Raw genomic sequence first — 15,861 nt, 5'->3', positions numbered from 1 at the left:
AGGATTCATATATTCTATTATTGTAAAAAAAAACTTATCCTTAAATAAGAAATATTACAATGTGATTATATTATATTAGACTGGATCACACATTCACACCTACCACACTTGTGACGCATATTCGCTTATATATACAAAGTAAATGAGGTCACGTGTAACCCTAGTTACAATATAATTGGTTGTAATATTTTTTAATTAATTAAGTATAAATTTTTTACGATAATAAGAATATATGTATTATGTATTTGTGTATATATACAGAGTATGTGTCACAACTCACCACAACTGGCATATGGATAAGTTCAATTACAATGGTTACAAAATTACTTAATTGAGTATGATTTTTACAATAATAAGAGGGGAAAACAATTTGGTTTCTACTAAGAGCATTTCAATAGAAATTTTTAAGTGTCATATTAGGTGCGGAGAAAACAAAAAAAAAAAAGTAAAACTTCTAAAGCGCTCAACGGGCGCGTATAGTGTACGCGCCGATTGGCGCAGCTGTGCACACCATGTGAAAGTTGGTGGTCGTTTGTCTTTTTTTTTTTTTAGGACCCACTCAAGGAGACAAAAAACTTCATTTTCGTGCAAGAACCTCATTTTCTCTCTCACTTTCACATCAACCATTTTGTCTCAAAAACCTCACCAAAAACTACTAATGAGAATGCCCTAATTGATTTAAATAAATTTAATATCTTAATTATATTGTCTATTATGGTGCGTTTTCAGTCCATTGTGCATGTTATATAGTACTTATAAAACTCCAATCTGTTAGCAAACTCTTTCTTATGAGGTTATTTTTGTCACTTAAACTATAACAACACTATTTATAGGCGTTAAAATTGCTACCAATATGTGTATTTCGTACACAAAATAACGCGTCACGAGTGTGGTAGGTGTGAATGTGTGATCCAGTCTAGTAATAATATAATCGCATTGTAATATTTCTTATTTAAGGATAAGTTTTTTTTACAATAATAAGAATATATGAATCCTATATTCGCTTATATATACAAAGTAAATGAGGTCACGTGTAATCCTAGTTACAATATAATCTGGTTGTAATATTTTTTTTAATTAATTAAGTATAAATTTTTTACGATAATAAGAATATATGTATTATGTATTTGTGTATATATACAGAGTACTGTGTCACAACTCACTCACAATTGGCATATGGATAAATTCAATTACAATGGGGTTACAAAATTACTTAATTGAGTATGATTTTTACAATAATAAGAAGAGAAAACAACACTTATGGCTCACGTGTATTTGGTTTCTACTAAGAGCATTTTCAATAGAGAAATTTTTAAGTGCATATTAGGTGGGAGACAAAAAAAAAGGGGCAGAAAAAACAAAAAAAAAAAAAAAAAAGTAATAAAAAGGTCTTCTAAACGCGCCTAACGAGCGCGTGTAGTGTACGCGCATGCAAAAGTTGGTGTGCTTGTTTTTTTTTTAGGGGTCCACTCAAGGAGACAAAAATTTCATCTTCGTGCAAGAACCTCATTTTCTCTCTCACTTTCACATCAACCATTTTGTCTCAAAAACTGACCAAAAACTACTAATGTGAATGGCCCTAATTGATTTAAATAAATTTAATATCTTAATTGTCTATTATGCTGCATTTTCAGTTCATTGTGCATGTTATATAGTACTTATAAACTCCAATTTGTTAGCAAACTCTTTCTTATGAGGTTATTTTTGTCACTTAAACTATAATCAATATCTATCATTAAAATTTTATTCTCTCAATGTGAATGACATTTTTAACCATAAATTTTGACTCTAAATTATAAAAATAACATATGTTAATGGAGTTTAACAATTATATTACAGTAGATATTAAAAGTACAACAATATAAACAATTAAGGGCGCTAAATTTGTTACTAATGACCTTGTGGTGAAGTGGCATATAGTAACTCTCCTAAATGAAAAATTATAAGATCGAGCAAGTGTAGATAAACAGATATGACAATGTAATAGAGTCATTAGTATCCGAAAACTTTAAAAAAAAAAAAAAGAAAAAAAAAAGGCTAAATTTATTTACTACATTTATTTAAATTAACTTAACTACAAAGACGATGGGACCACAAAAATACCACTTTTCCTAATAAGAATATATGTCACAATCACGATGGGACCACAAAATTCTTAATTAATTAATTTTATATATGTTGAGAGTTCCTGTGTGGTTGGATGTGTTCCGTGCGATTGTGTTGTTAAATCTGAATCATTAATCTTACTTAAATCACCGTTCAAAATTAACATAATTAAAAAAAAAAAAAGTAGTGGCAATTTGATAATTTTTACATTTAGGTCAAATTTAAGGTGAGTGATTTTCATTCTTAAGGTGCGTGCTTTTTGTGCTTAAGGTGCGTGAGTTTTGTGCTCAAGGTGCGTGGGTTGTGTGCTTAATGTGAGTAGTTGTTGAAACTTAAGGTTCAACTTGAAACTTAAGGTGCGTGATAAGTATGCTTAAGGTGCATGACTTGTTGAAACTTAAGGTTCTTAAGGTGCGTTGTTTGTGTGATTAAGGTGCGTGGTTTGTGTGTTTAAGGTGCATCACTTTAATGCTTAAGGTAGTGTGGGATTCGTATGCTTAAGGTGCATCATTGTTGAAACTTAAGGTGCTCCATTTTAAAACTTTAGGTATGTGTTTTGTGTTCTTAAGGTGCTTTGTTTATATGCTTAAAGTGCGTGGTTAGGTGCGTGATTTGTATTCTTAAGGTGTTTTGTTTGTGTTTAACGTGCATGATTTGTTTAAGGAGCGTCATTTTAATACTTAAGATATGTAACCGCACAATCACAAGAAGCTATACCCGCATCTGAACCTTTCGCTATAGCCTATATATATATATATATATATATATATATATATATATATATATATATATATATATATATATTAACTTTATTAATAAAAAAAACTAGATTTATTTAAATTATCTTAATTACAAAGACGATGGGTCCACACAAATATCACTTTTCCTAATAAGAATATATGTCACAATCACGATGGGCCCACAAAATTCTCAATTAATTTTATATATAATAAATTTATTTTCTTATGTCGATGATTTTCGTACCACGAAGCAATCTACTTCCTGTGACAACCATAGTCCATAGCTAATAACTTATGCATAACACTATTGACAGCTACTAGTTTAAAGGGATGAAACATGTGAAACACAGAACAATCATGTAATTACACAATGTTAGGGTATACACAAAGATCATTTCATGTCTTATATAAGTTAAGGTTTCCCTTAATGGAATGGAAAACTTCTAAATATAATGTGTAGAACAGTAGAAAAGAATACACACTGCTGCAAATCGAATCTATTCAACAAAACATAGAAAAGAATGTCTGAAATGTTTGAATTGTCATTCTCGAAAAATGGCAGATCAGAATATGTCTAACAAAGTTGAAGAAGCTATGATCGGGTGCATCCTGGTTTTGAGCTTGTGGGTTCACCAATAATGTCACAAGCTAAGCACACATTCTGCAAATAAGACGCCTATGTGCCTAAAATCGAGTGTGCCCGGTGCCCCTTCAATGCTTTCCTGCAAGCTTTCAGTTGGGATGTGAAAGCAATCTTCGACTGGGAGCTGGAGGGGCTAATCCCGGGATGTCTCGGATGTCCTTGTTATGGGGATTAACAATCTGAGAATAAATGTTCAATAAGTATCTCATATGAGATTTATTTATGATTACATTGTAACAGAGTCAGTAGTACTCAAAAAAAATGCATAGGGCAAGGAGGGAAGGGGCGTGTTCATGTAAAAGAAATGGGGACAGAATCCTAGTTAAACAACATTATTGTTACTTGTTAGGCACTTATATGATATTATTGACCTATTGTATGCCCTTACGAACTGAGATATATATGCATATATATACACTGCAAACATCCTTCCAAATTAAAATGTTTTATTGGTCTGTTTTACTCTATGCACGAGATAATTGGAATACAAATAGGAGGTAAGACCATTATGTATTTCGTTAGCAGAAGTTCAAATGGAAGGTTGGCCTCGGTGCAATGAGCAAGTGCTCACTGTTAACCATTAAGTCAAAGATTCAAACTTTAAAAACCTCTCCGAAAACATGGGCAAGTTTGTGTATAGAAGCCTATTGCATTGGTTCTAACTTCTAACCTTCTATTACAGAAATTAAAATTGAACCAGAGGTGTCAAGACGTGTGGTGTATTAAAATTTAAAGTGTGATTATGTACAAAGCTACAGCCATCAAAATGTCATTTGAACGTAAAGCTAGTCACCAAACTATATTAATGATAAAGACAAATGGCATGACATCTTTATGTGTCATGTGGTAAATGCAACAACGGAAACAAATATACTGAATTCACTTTTTGGGTTGCAATGGATATGATAGAAACATTTTATAGAAAATGAAAGAACATGGAAGGAAAGAAAGCGACCAACCTTCACAATAATGATTGCGATGACACCAATCACAATAAGAAAGAGCAATCCCATAATACAACGATCAGTTGCAACCTAAATTAGAGATTCAAGTAAGTTCCAGAACATAGCTAAAAGACTAAACTCTTCATTTTGTATAACAAGAATAAACGTATAATACAAGAGTGATGTGAAAATTTCAGAAGTTGACCTGCCTACCAATTTCCTTGACCAATTGAGAAGCCTTCTTGATAGAGAAGTGGATTGAATCCAGCTCATTAACAATCCTACTCATTTGTTCAGTCTGAGAGAGAAGGTATATGTAAGAGAAGGAAGAGGGCAGAGCTGAGAAATGAGCGCTATTATTTAGCATGTACAACATGCATTTTTCTTTTAGATATATAATTCCAGTTTCCAAAAGGAGAAGAGATACCTGTGCTTTCAGAGCTGCTGCAGTTTCAGTTCCAACATTAACAGTCTCATGCACCACCTAGCAACACAGCATAAGAAAATCGTGCTTCTAAATGTTTAAGATCACATAACAAATGGAAAAAGAAGAAAAAAAATTAAATAAATATTTTTAGTTTTAATTACAAAGCTTGAATTTATTGAAATTTGGAGACACAAGGCCAATTTTTGGTAAATTTTTAACTTCCTCATGGCAGTAGGTAATGTGAATGATGTAGGAGAAAAGGGTAACTTTGACATCATTTGAATAGTTGGCTAAAAACCCATAATTGTCTGCTATTATTCACTTATTTACAAAGTGAACATACTGTAATAACAAAAGCACAAGAAGAAACTAATTTACAGAGCCTTGAACTTTGATGAAAAGATTTGAACAAGTAAACTTGGAGAAGGAAAAAAAAAAAAGATATACAGGTTGTGACTCCATACGGGGTTAAACAAAGGAAGAACTTTGTCAAATAAGGACAGCAGGGCATAAGTGGATGACAAGGAGAATGAGCAACTGTAAGATCATGCCCATCATGGTTGTAAAATAGACTAATTAAACCCGGAATGGAAGGATTCATACAAAGTTCAGTTCTCAATTGCATGTGTGATAGCCTAATTGGTTTAGTTTTATTTTAAAACCACTTCACTTAAAAACCAAGGGAAGCTATTGCTGCAATTGTATAACAAGCAAATGAATCTTTAAACTTATGTCCATTTCCAATCTTGAAAACCACCTTATCAAAATTCTTAGGTAAACGACATGTACATACATCTCTAGTTATCATTGTTCTTTAAAAATATTATATTAAAAAAATCACAAAAGTTGCTTGGGGAAGTCAGAATAGCATGTCCACTAGACTGAGAATAAAGGAATAGTTGAGTTTAGATAGGGAGCAAACTGACAAGACCAATAGATCTCATCAAATGCTGTTCACTAGTGAGCTGAATGGATTACCTTTTGTGCCCTATCAATGGCTTGATCAGTCTCATCCATCATCCTATTCCCATGATCCATTAGCTGTTGATTAGTCATATCTGAAATATTGTAACTATACTCAAAAAGCTTTATATGACAAGAAAAGAAGATAAATATGTATACATATTTGCTTCATGCTCAATGTACTTGACTACTTGAACTGAAGCCATTAATTATGTCAACAGACATGACTGAAACTGAACGGCATCATGTAATTTTTGGCTCTGAAGCAGGAAACTCATCACCTAAGTTTTAAGAAAGCTGTAACAACAACCTATAACAATAAATATATGTCAAAGTTTTTTATGGAAATTAACAGCCTGGTTGCCTAGATGATGGATATGGGCATATGGCAATGAAATTTCTCAAGATAGCACAATATCAACATCCGTACTTAGCCAAAAGGGAACTCAGAAATGCAACAAAGTGGTTTTCATACTCTAATACTTTGAAAATAAAAACATTGTTTAATAAGATGGGAGATTTATAGACAAAGAGAGAGATACTCAAAAACAAAATCATGAGACAATAATAAATAAATAAATAATAATAGTTTGAAATGATAACAATCATATGAGTAAGACTTCAAAAATAAAAATAGGAGCCATGAAAAAAATAAATAAACAACATAAATGAAATTGATGCCATTCAAACAAAGAAATATAAATTTAACGTACACAAACAGATGGAAAAAACATAAAGAATACACTCACTTGAAGCTAGCAAGCCATTCTCCTCAGCAAAACCTTCACTAGGACCCTCAAAGAGATCTACTCGCTTGTTGTCACGGTTGGTTGCATATCTGGAGCATTATCAACCAGAAGAATAAAATAAATCATAAACTAAAAGACAAACCAAAAGCAAGAAAAAATAAATTTTAGACAAAAGGAGATTGGCAGAATTGATGGAAAGAAATATAAATAAATGAGCCTAAGCAATGAATTTCAGATTCTGACCAACAAATGCAGTAGTATTTTGGATTTATTTAATGAGGATGGATCCAGCGAAGTATTGGTGAAAATAACACAGCGAACAGCGGAAAAAAAGAAAAACATATTTCTATATAAAGAATCAAGAGTATTAAAAAAATATAGATAAAAATAATAATAAACCGGCACTTAAAAGAAAATGGAAGATGGTGAGGGAAAAGGGCTTACTGCTTTTTCAGAGCAACATATGAGTTCAGCTCTTTGATCTGCATAAGAAGGGTGGATCAGTTTGGATGTAAGAATAAAAATAAAATTCTACCATCCACATCAAAATAATTTTTTTAAAAGGAAATCACACCATCGATTGCTTTTTCTCAGCGAGAATCTTGTTTGTATTTGCATCATTTCTATGCTCCAAATCCTTCACTTCTCTGTCAAACTCTTTAATCAGCCTGCCAAGGCAAGCAGTGATCAGTCGTCTTCAACTACAAGAGTAAACATGTTACATACATAAACAAGAAAGGAACTACTGATACTTGGTTTTTGTTCCCCTGAACATCCCAACCCTCCTAGGCTCCTATAGCTGGAACTGGCAGCTCAAAAATGACAATTATAAATTAATCATGCTGAAGATGGGACAAAGTTCAGTGAAGTACATTTGGTTAAAATCACTATCAGTAAGATTGGACAAAATTGCTGGTCCCAAACTCTGTTACACTAGAAAGGCATCTCTTCCATCAATTACATCTACATTGCTTTAGCGCACATCACATTCCATAAAAAACTACTCATTGAATCATGATGAATCATGGTAGTAGTTATTAAGCAATTAAGCAGTATATATAGCAACCAATTCATTTGAGCAGAGCATCAAAGTTGACAATGACTGGCTCTCAGTCAATATGCTCAAACAAGAATACAAGATTAAAGAGTAGACAGAAATGATTCAAAATAATAAAAAAATAATAACAACTTGCAATATAACATCTTCTGCATCACACCAGGAACTCAGTAGCACAAAATGCAGGTTACAAAGTTAAAGACATTGAAACATCATCACCGAAGTTTGCAATTAAATACCTCTTACATTCTCGCATCTTATCAGTAAGCTCCTCCAACATCCTGCTCTGCCTGTTGGAGTCCTTAACCTTCTCCAATTTCTGAAACCCATTCCTGCATTAAGATCAACAATTAATTGACAATAGCTAAACACTCATCTTTCCATCAAATTAAACAAAACAAACAGTTAAATTCCCAAGTCACATAAGCTCATTGCACGTACAAAATTGACCTGTGTGAGTCAACGTTGTTTACAAAAATCCTACTAAACTCTAGGACTACGAAACGAAAATGCTTACGAGAGAGCTCGAAATAGATCCGAAATCTGCCCCTCAATTTCCGCGAGCTCCTCACTAATCGCCGACAATGAAGCCATTCCTAAGAACTTCAATTTTTACTTTAGTTGACTCCTTATGGCTTCCAGAGCATATAGATTAAGCAAAACCGCAGCAATGTAGATAATCAAATCCTCACAACCAAAAATTTTAACAAATATTTAACTAAAAAACAACGATCTAATGGATCTAATTTGAAAGAAGCAATTAGAAATTATCCGATCAGATCCGACCAATGCAGTTTATATCCTTCTGAGGCTGTTGGATCTGATTGAATGCAATTGATTACAGATAGCTACGGAAGGAGACCAATGAGCTGGTCTCGTGACGTTGCAGACATTTTATAATTTTGTGGGTTTAAAAACTTGGGCTCATGGGGTTTTAGAAGAACAAATAAAATGTGTTTTTTGAATTATAGATGAAAATATAATTGAATTATTGAATTTAAAAATGTAATTGATCATTTAAATTATTTTAAAAGGAAATTTGTAATTTATGTTCATCACAAATATGTCAATCATCAATGTCACTCCTGAATTATTAATAATATAAATGTTATCCCTCAATTTTCAAAACGTGATATATATTGTCTTCCTCAAATAAGGAGATGGAGAAACATTGTTGTTGTCGAAAGAAGAACAAACGAAGAAAAAAAATAGAGGGAAAAAAACGTGGTCTTTGAATAGGGAGATCGGTGGGTAATTACATTTACACCACTAATAATTCAAGGGGGATATTATATGTCACGTTTTAAAAATTGAAGGGCAACATTTACACCACTAATAATTTAGGGTAACATTAATAACTGGCATATCTATAAGAAGCATAAATTACAATTTTTTTTATTTTAAATTATATAATTAGATCTAATATATGAATGTAAAGAGAGGCAGAATATGGAGCGCATGGATATCATTTTGAATGTTCACAATTTTATATACTAAATCTTCACAATTTATATATTAAATGTTCATCAATATGTAAATTGTGTATTTTGATCTGACCCACTTTATAATGTGGACTCGAGTTCATGTTCTAAGTGTCGAACATGGTCCATATGGGTCAATATAAAGCGGGCTTGATTTGGATTTTTTTTATAAAATCGACTATTGTTTTGTAAACCCAACTTGCATAGTATTGGGCTAGTGTGTAAATGGAAAATAATGGACACAGGCTCATATAAAAACTTGGCAATTTATATCATGGACCACGGTACACAATGCATTGTACACTCTGTACCAAAATATTAGGAGATGAGTTCTGTGTATTCTAGGTAATCGTTCTGTGTATTCCAGGCTATCGTTCTGTATATTCTAGGCAACCGTTCTGTGTATTCATTTTAGTAACGCATGTTGTGATGTGTTTGTGCATAAGAATGTTTAGGAGGATGAGTTCTGTGTATTTTGTGTCAATATTTTGTGTATTCATGTTATTAACACAGGTTGTGATGTATTTGTGCATTCGAATGTTAGAAGGATGAGTTCTGTGTATTTTGTGTCAATATTCTGGGCAAACGTTATGTGTATTCTAGATAATAGTTATGTGTATTATAAATAATGAATTTTCTAGAGTCATTTGCGTCCGCGTCCACTAACATCGAAACGACGTCGTTTTGGACTAGGGTCCACAATACAATGTAGACCCTGCTCCACGATATAACGATTGAAAACTTGGCACACAAGCCATCAGACACTAACAAACAATGAATAAGATGGCACACATGCCGAAAACAATAACATGGCATGCAGACCTCCAAATGAGAATTGTGTCATAACCGGCAACAACCAATCACATCAACATGCACCCTAATTAACAAGATTAGTTATTATTGGTCAACAGCAAGCATGGTTAGACCAATAGATTTGATAAATCCTATCCAGTCACCGTTCAGCCAAGCTACGGTACAACTTCTTACCGCAAACACCCACGTTTAGGCATGACATGTTCAAAGAAAGCCCACTAGGGTCAAACCAAAAAATCACCCAGACCATACATACCTCAGAAGGCCAAAAGGAAATGAATAGAAATATAAGAAGAAAAGGTTGACACTCTCCCTGTAACTCCAACCCCACCTGGAACTCGGAAGAAATTCAACTACTATTGGCCAGTAGCAAGCCTGACTAGTTCAACGGATTTGATAAATCCTGCCCAGTCACCGTTCAGTCCAAACTAGGGTGCCTCTTGTACCACTGACACCTACGCTTTTTAGGCTAAACTTGACTTAAAGTCAAGCCATCATTGCCTCCAAAACAAGCAACTAGCAATACCAATTATCTTTCTTTTTCTCTTTTTTTTTTCTTTGTCTTTTCTTTTATTCTTCTTTCTTCTTTTTCCTCTTTTTGCTTTTTTCATTTGTTTTTTCAATATTCATCAATCATCTCTTAAAAAAAAAAACAAAAAAAACAAAGGATGCAATGAGTTATCACTCATTAGTTAGCCAGAAAGTCAAGGGCCCAAATGTATCAATATTAGCATAAATTACTAGTTTGTGGTGGGGCTTCAAGAACAATATTAGCCCATGTAATGCCATAAAAAAAGCGGAGATCCGAGTTATTATAAAAGGGTCTTTCAAATTGATTGGTCAAAAGTGACATGAAAATTATTTTGTAAATTGATCATGAAAAAGTATGAACTACTTATTGGATGAAGCTGTGAGCGATGACCCCTTGTGAAATCTCACTAAAAAAGCAAGCATTTGTTGACAAAGAACTTAGAAGTTTGGATCCACCACGTTTTCTACAAAGCATAATAGAATGGCAAGTTGGATGATCTATTGTTGTCTCGTGAAAGAGGAATGAGATTTATGTTATACCTTGTGAGATAGTAGTAGGGATTGTTAACATTGACAAATTGGTATAGCTTGCCTAGTTCATAATCCATTATTGGTGATCCACTTAGGCACCAACCGCCTAATCGGCCGATTAACTATTATTCTTTTTTTTTTAAATGGTTTATTTCACTCAAAACGACGTCATTTTGAGCGAAATATATAACTCTAAATCGTTTAAACCTTAAATGTTTTTAGGTAGATATTTATTATTTTAGTATTAAGTATTAAAGTATTAAATACGTTATAATTACCAAGTCTAAAAAAAATTAAACAATTTTTTAAAATAATAATAATAATGATAAAGAGCACGGTTTATTTGGTTAAAACAAGTAAGTATGTAACCCATGCGTTATACATGTTGTGCCAATATAAGTCGAACACTCAAATCTTGCATCACTAAAGCACATAACGCGGCAGGGGAGGAGCTGCCATAGGGGCAACTGCCCCCATGGCCGCATTGCCGAAAATTATACAACCCCAAAACGACGTCGTTTTGGGGTTGTTATACATAAATACACACACGCACACACGCACACACACACACATATATATTCCCTTTTTAATTTTGTTTGGTCCAGGTCCTCCCTCTATCGCCTCATGCTTCTTCTGCTCTGCGTCTCTGCCTCGCTACTGCCCTGTCGCCCACCAGTCACCAGATCGACGTCTAGCGGTCCTGCCAGTTTGCCGATCTAGACTCCAGTCAGCTCTATTGCGTTTCACGCTTCCTCGCCGGCAGTCGGCTCCGTCTAATTGTCTTCACCCTCAGATCTCAAGTTTGTAATCTCGTTCTCAACTTCTCATTCCTTGGACGGTATATAAATCTTAATTTCAATAATTAGTTCAATTCTTTTCCCTAAGTTTTGAGTTTTGAAATATTTATTATGGTTTTGCCCTAATTTTTCTAATTTTGTTTTTGCCCTAATTTTCTTAATTTCCCTAATTTTATTTTTGCCCTAATTTCCCTATGTTAGATGAAAGCTGATTGCATAGGATAGAGAGATTAGAGAGATAGGTGATGCACTGATGTTAGTTGTGCACAGCCAGTGCACTTGTGTTTTGTTTTTTTTTTTTTGAAATTTTGATGTTAGTTATTGACTTGCTGGTTTAATTTAGTAGTGTTGATTTAATTTTTAGGAGCACTGTCATAGTACCGTTCTAGTTTAAATTTTGTGGTTAGAGAGATATGTGATGTTATAAGTGTTGGTTTAATTTGTAAGATCAACCAATTTTTTTCAACCATTTAAAAATCCAAAATTGCAAAAGGTAGTGAAAAAGGGTATGGTTTATTTGGTTAAAACAAGTAAGTATGTAACCCATGCGTTATACATGTTATGTCAATATAAGTTGAACACTCAAATCTTGCATCACTAAAGCACATAACGCGATAGGGGCGGAGCTGCCATGGGGGCAGCTGCCCTCATTGCCCAAAATTATACAACCCCAAAACGACGTCGTTTTGGGGTTGTTATACATAAATACACACACACACACACAAACCCACACACACACATATATATTCCCCTTTTAATTTTGTTTGGTCCAGGTCCTCCCTCTATCGCCTCATGCTTCTTCTGCTCTGCGTCTCTGCCTCGCTACTGCCATGTCGCCCACCAGTCACCAGATCGACGTCTAGCGGTCCTGCCAGTTTGCCGATCCAGACACCAGTCAGCTCTATTGCGTTTCACGCTTTCTCGTCGGCAGTCGGCTCCGTCTAATTGTCTTCACCCTCAGATCTCAGGTTTGTAATCTCGTTCTCAACTTCTCATTCCTTGGACTATATATAAATCTTAATTTCAATAATTAGTTCAATTCTTTTCCCTAAGTTTTGAGTTTTGAAATATTTATTATGGTTTTGCCCTAATTTTTCTAATTTTGTTTTCGCCCTAATTTTCTTAATTTCCCTAATTTTATTTTTGCCCTAATTTCCCTATGTTAGATGAAAGCTGATTGCATAGGATAGAGAGATTAGAGAGATAGGTGATGCACTGATGTTAGTTGTGCACAGTCAGTGCACTTGTGTTTTGTTTTTTTTTTTGAAATTTTGATGTTAGTTATTGACTTGCTGGTTTAATTTAGTAGTGTTGATTTAATTTTTAGGAGCACTGTCATAGTACCGTGCTAGTTTAAATTTTGTGGTTAGAGAGATAGGTGATGTTATAAGTGTTGGTTTAATTTGTAAGATCAACCAATTTTTTTCAACCATTTAAAAATCCAAAATTGCAAAAGGTAGTGAAAAAGGGTATGGTTTATTTGGTTAAAACAAGTAAGTATGTAACCCATGCGTTATACATGTTATGTCAATATAAGTCGAACACTCAAATCTTGCATCACTAAAGCACATAACGCGATAGGGGCGGAGCTGCCATGGGGGCAGCTGCCCTCATTGCCCAAAATTATACAACCCCAAAACGACGTCGTTTTGGGGTTGTTATACATAAATACACACACACACACACAAACCCACACACACACATATATATTCCCCTTTTAATTTTGTTTGGTCCAGGTCCTCCCTCTATCGCCTCATGCTTCTTCTGCTCTGCGTCTCTGCCTCGCTACTGCCATGTCGCCCACCAGTCACCAGATCGACGTCTAGCGGTCCTGCCAGTTTGCCGATCCAGACACCAGTCAGCTCTATTGCGTTTCACGCTTCCTCGCCGGCAATCGGCTCCGTCTAATTGTCTTCACCCTCAGATCTCAAGTTTGTAATCTCGTTCTCAACTTCTCATTCCTTGGACTGTATATAAATCTTAATTTCAATAATTAGTTCAATTCTTTTCCCTAAGTTTTGAGTTTTGAAATATTTATTATGGTTTTGCCCTAATTTTTCTAATTTTGTTTTTGCCCTAATTTTCTTAATTTCCCTAATTTTATTTTTGCCCTAATTTCCCTATGTTAGATGAAAGCTGATTGCATAGGATAGAGAGATTAGAGAGATAGGTGATGCACTGATGTTAGTTGTGCACAGTCAGTGCACTTGTGTTTTGTTTTTTTTTTTGAAATTTTGATGTTAGTTATTGACTTGCTGGTTTAATTTAGTAGTGTTGATTTAATTTTTAGGAGCACTGTCATAGTACCGTGCTAGTTTAAATTTTGTGGTTAGAGAGATAGGTGATGTTATAAGTGTTGGTTTAATTTGTAAGATCAACCAATTTTTTTCAACCATTTAAAAATCCAAAATTGCAAAAGGTAGTGAAAAAGGGTATGGTTAAAAATCCAAAATTGCAAAAGGTAGTGAAAAAGGGTATGGTTTATTTGGTTAAAACAAGTAAGTATGTAACCCATGCGTTATACATGTTATGTCAATATAAGTAGTATGTAACCCATGCGTTATACATGTTATGTCAATATAAGTCGAACACTCAAATCTTGCATCACTAAAGCACATAACGCGATAGGGGCGGAGCTGCCATGGGGGCAGCTGCCCTCATTGCCCAAAATTATACAACCTCAAAACGACGTCGTTTTGGGGTTGTTATACATAAATACACACACACACACACAAACCCACACACACACATATATATTCCCCTTTTAATTTTGTTTGGTCCAGGTCCTCCCTCTATCGCCTCATGCTTCTTCTGCTCTGCGTCTCTGCCTCGCTACTGCCATGTCGCCCACCAGTCACCAGATCGACGTCTAGCGGTCCTGCCAGTTTGCCGATCCAGACACCAGTCAGCTCTATTGCGTTTCACGCTTCCTCGTCGGCAGTCGGCTCCGTCTAATCGTCTTCACCCTCAGATCTCAGGTTTGTAATCTCGTTCTCAACTTCTCATTCCTTAGACTATATATAAATCTTAATTTCAATAATTAGTTCAATTCTTTTCCCTAAGTTTTGAGTTTTGAAATATTTATTATGGTTTTGCCCTAATTTTTCTAATTTTGTTTTTGCCCTAATTTTCTTAATTTCCCTAATTTTATTTTTGCCCTAATTTCCCTATGTTAGATGAAAGTTGACTGCATAAGATAGAGAGATTAGAGAGATAGGTGATGCACTGATGTTAGTTGTGCACAGTCAGTGCACTTGTGTGTTTTTTTTTGTTTGTTTTTTTTTTTTTTTTGAAATTTTGATGTTAGTTATTGACTTGCGGTTTAATTAATGTGTTTTGTATTTGAACATTTTTTAATTCATTTTACTTTCGCTACTTCGCTTCCACTAAAAGAAAATTTTAGATCCACCCATGTCCTGCGATTTACCTCCTCTCACAATCTTCAGGACAGAGGAGTGACCTAAGTTAAATGAGCCCAATCCAACAATTACCTAGTTAGCATTGTTAATAGCCGATTACTTTACTTATGTGACTTATCGCATTAAAATTTAAAATATAATAACACTAATAATTTAGAACTTTTTTTTTAGAAAAATCAAAGGCAATAGTCTCCATCTAGAGACCAATGACGGTCTTAATCCAAAGATGAAAGAAGTGATGGAGCTAGTCTCTAGGGATGGCAACGGGGCGGGGCGGGGCAGGGGCTGCAAGGAGTATACTCCCCGCCCCGTCTCCGGTGGGAAATTGGAAATATTCCCCATCCCCACGGGGAATTAGATAGGGACGGGGATTCCCTGTTCCCCATTTTACATCCACTCCTAGTCAAAATGTAAAATAATTATAATTTTAATAATAAAAAATTACAAATCTAAATTGTAGTTTCAAATAAAAATGTCTTTTTACCTTAGTACGGAGTATTAATTAATTTAGGAAAAATTGTAATTTATGCTCTTCCATAATATATCAATATCAATGTCACCACTAAATTATTAGTGGTGTAAATGTTGTTCCTCAATTTTCAAAATGGTACATATATTGTCCATCCCTTACCCGACAGGGAATCATAGATATTCCCCATT

General features: G+C 34.3%; 1 protein-coding gene across 1 annotated transcript; it reads right to left on the bottom strand.

Moving 5' to 3' along the window:
• Positions 1-3,186: 3,186 nt before the first annotated feature.
• On the bottom strand, positions 3,187-8,500 carry LOC116026628 (novel plant SNARE 11-like). Its single transcript, XM_031267959.1, has 10 exons — positions 8,147-8,500; positions 7,869-7,961; positions 7,147-7,240; positions 7,017-7,054; positions 6,573-6,661; positions 5,839-5,918; positions 4,861-4,917; positions 4,639-4,731; positions 4,449-4,523; positions 3,187-3,668 (listed from the first exon to the last, which is right to left on the bottom strand). The coding sequence occupies exons 1-10, from the start codon at positions 8,221-8,223 to the stop codon at positions 3,579-3,581; spliced, it is 786 nt and encodes a 261-aa protein (XP_031123819.1). The 5' UTR covers positions 8,224-8,500; the 3' UTR covers positions 3,187-3,578.
• Positions 8,501-15,861: the final 7,361 nt, after the last annotated feature.

This window comes from Ipomoea triloba, chromosome 8, assembly GCF_003576645.1.
Source record: "Ipomoea triloba cultivar NCNSP0323 chromosome 8, ASM357664v1".
NCBI classification, from domain to species: Eukaryota; Viridiplantae; Streptophyta; class Magnoliopsida; order Solanales; family Convolvulaceae; genus Ipomoea; species Ipomoea triloba.
Note: the sequence above shows the minus strand (reverse complement) of the source record. Positions and strands in the feature narration are given on the sequence as shown.

Bases quoted from the DNA above. Each gene is read 5' to 3' on its own strand.
- LOC116026628 (XM_031267959.1), bottom strand. From the start codon at position 8,223: ATGGCTTCATTGTCGGCGATTAGTGAGGAGCTCGCGGAAATTGAGGGG. The intron at 7,962-8,146 runs GTAAGCATTTTC...ATCTTAATGCAG, and splicing joins GATCTATTTCGAGCTCTCTC to GAATGGGTTTCAGAAATTGG. The intron at 3,669-4,448 runs GTTGGTCGCTTT...ATTTATTCTCAG, and splicing joins TCGCAATCATTATTGTGAAG to ATTGTTAATCCCCATAACAA.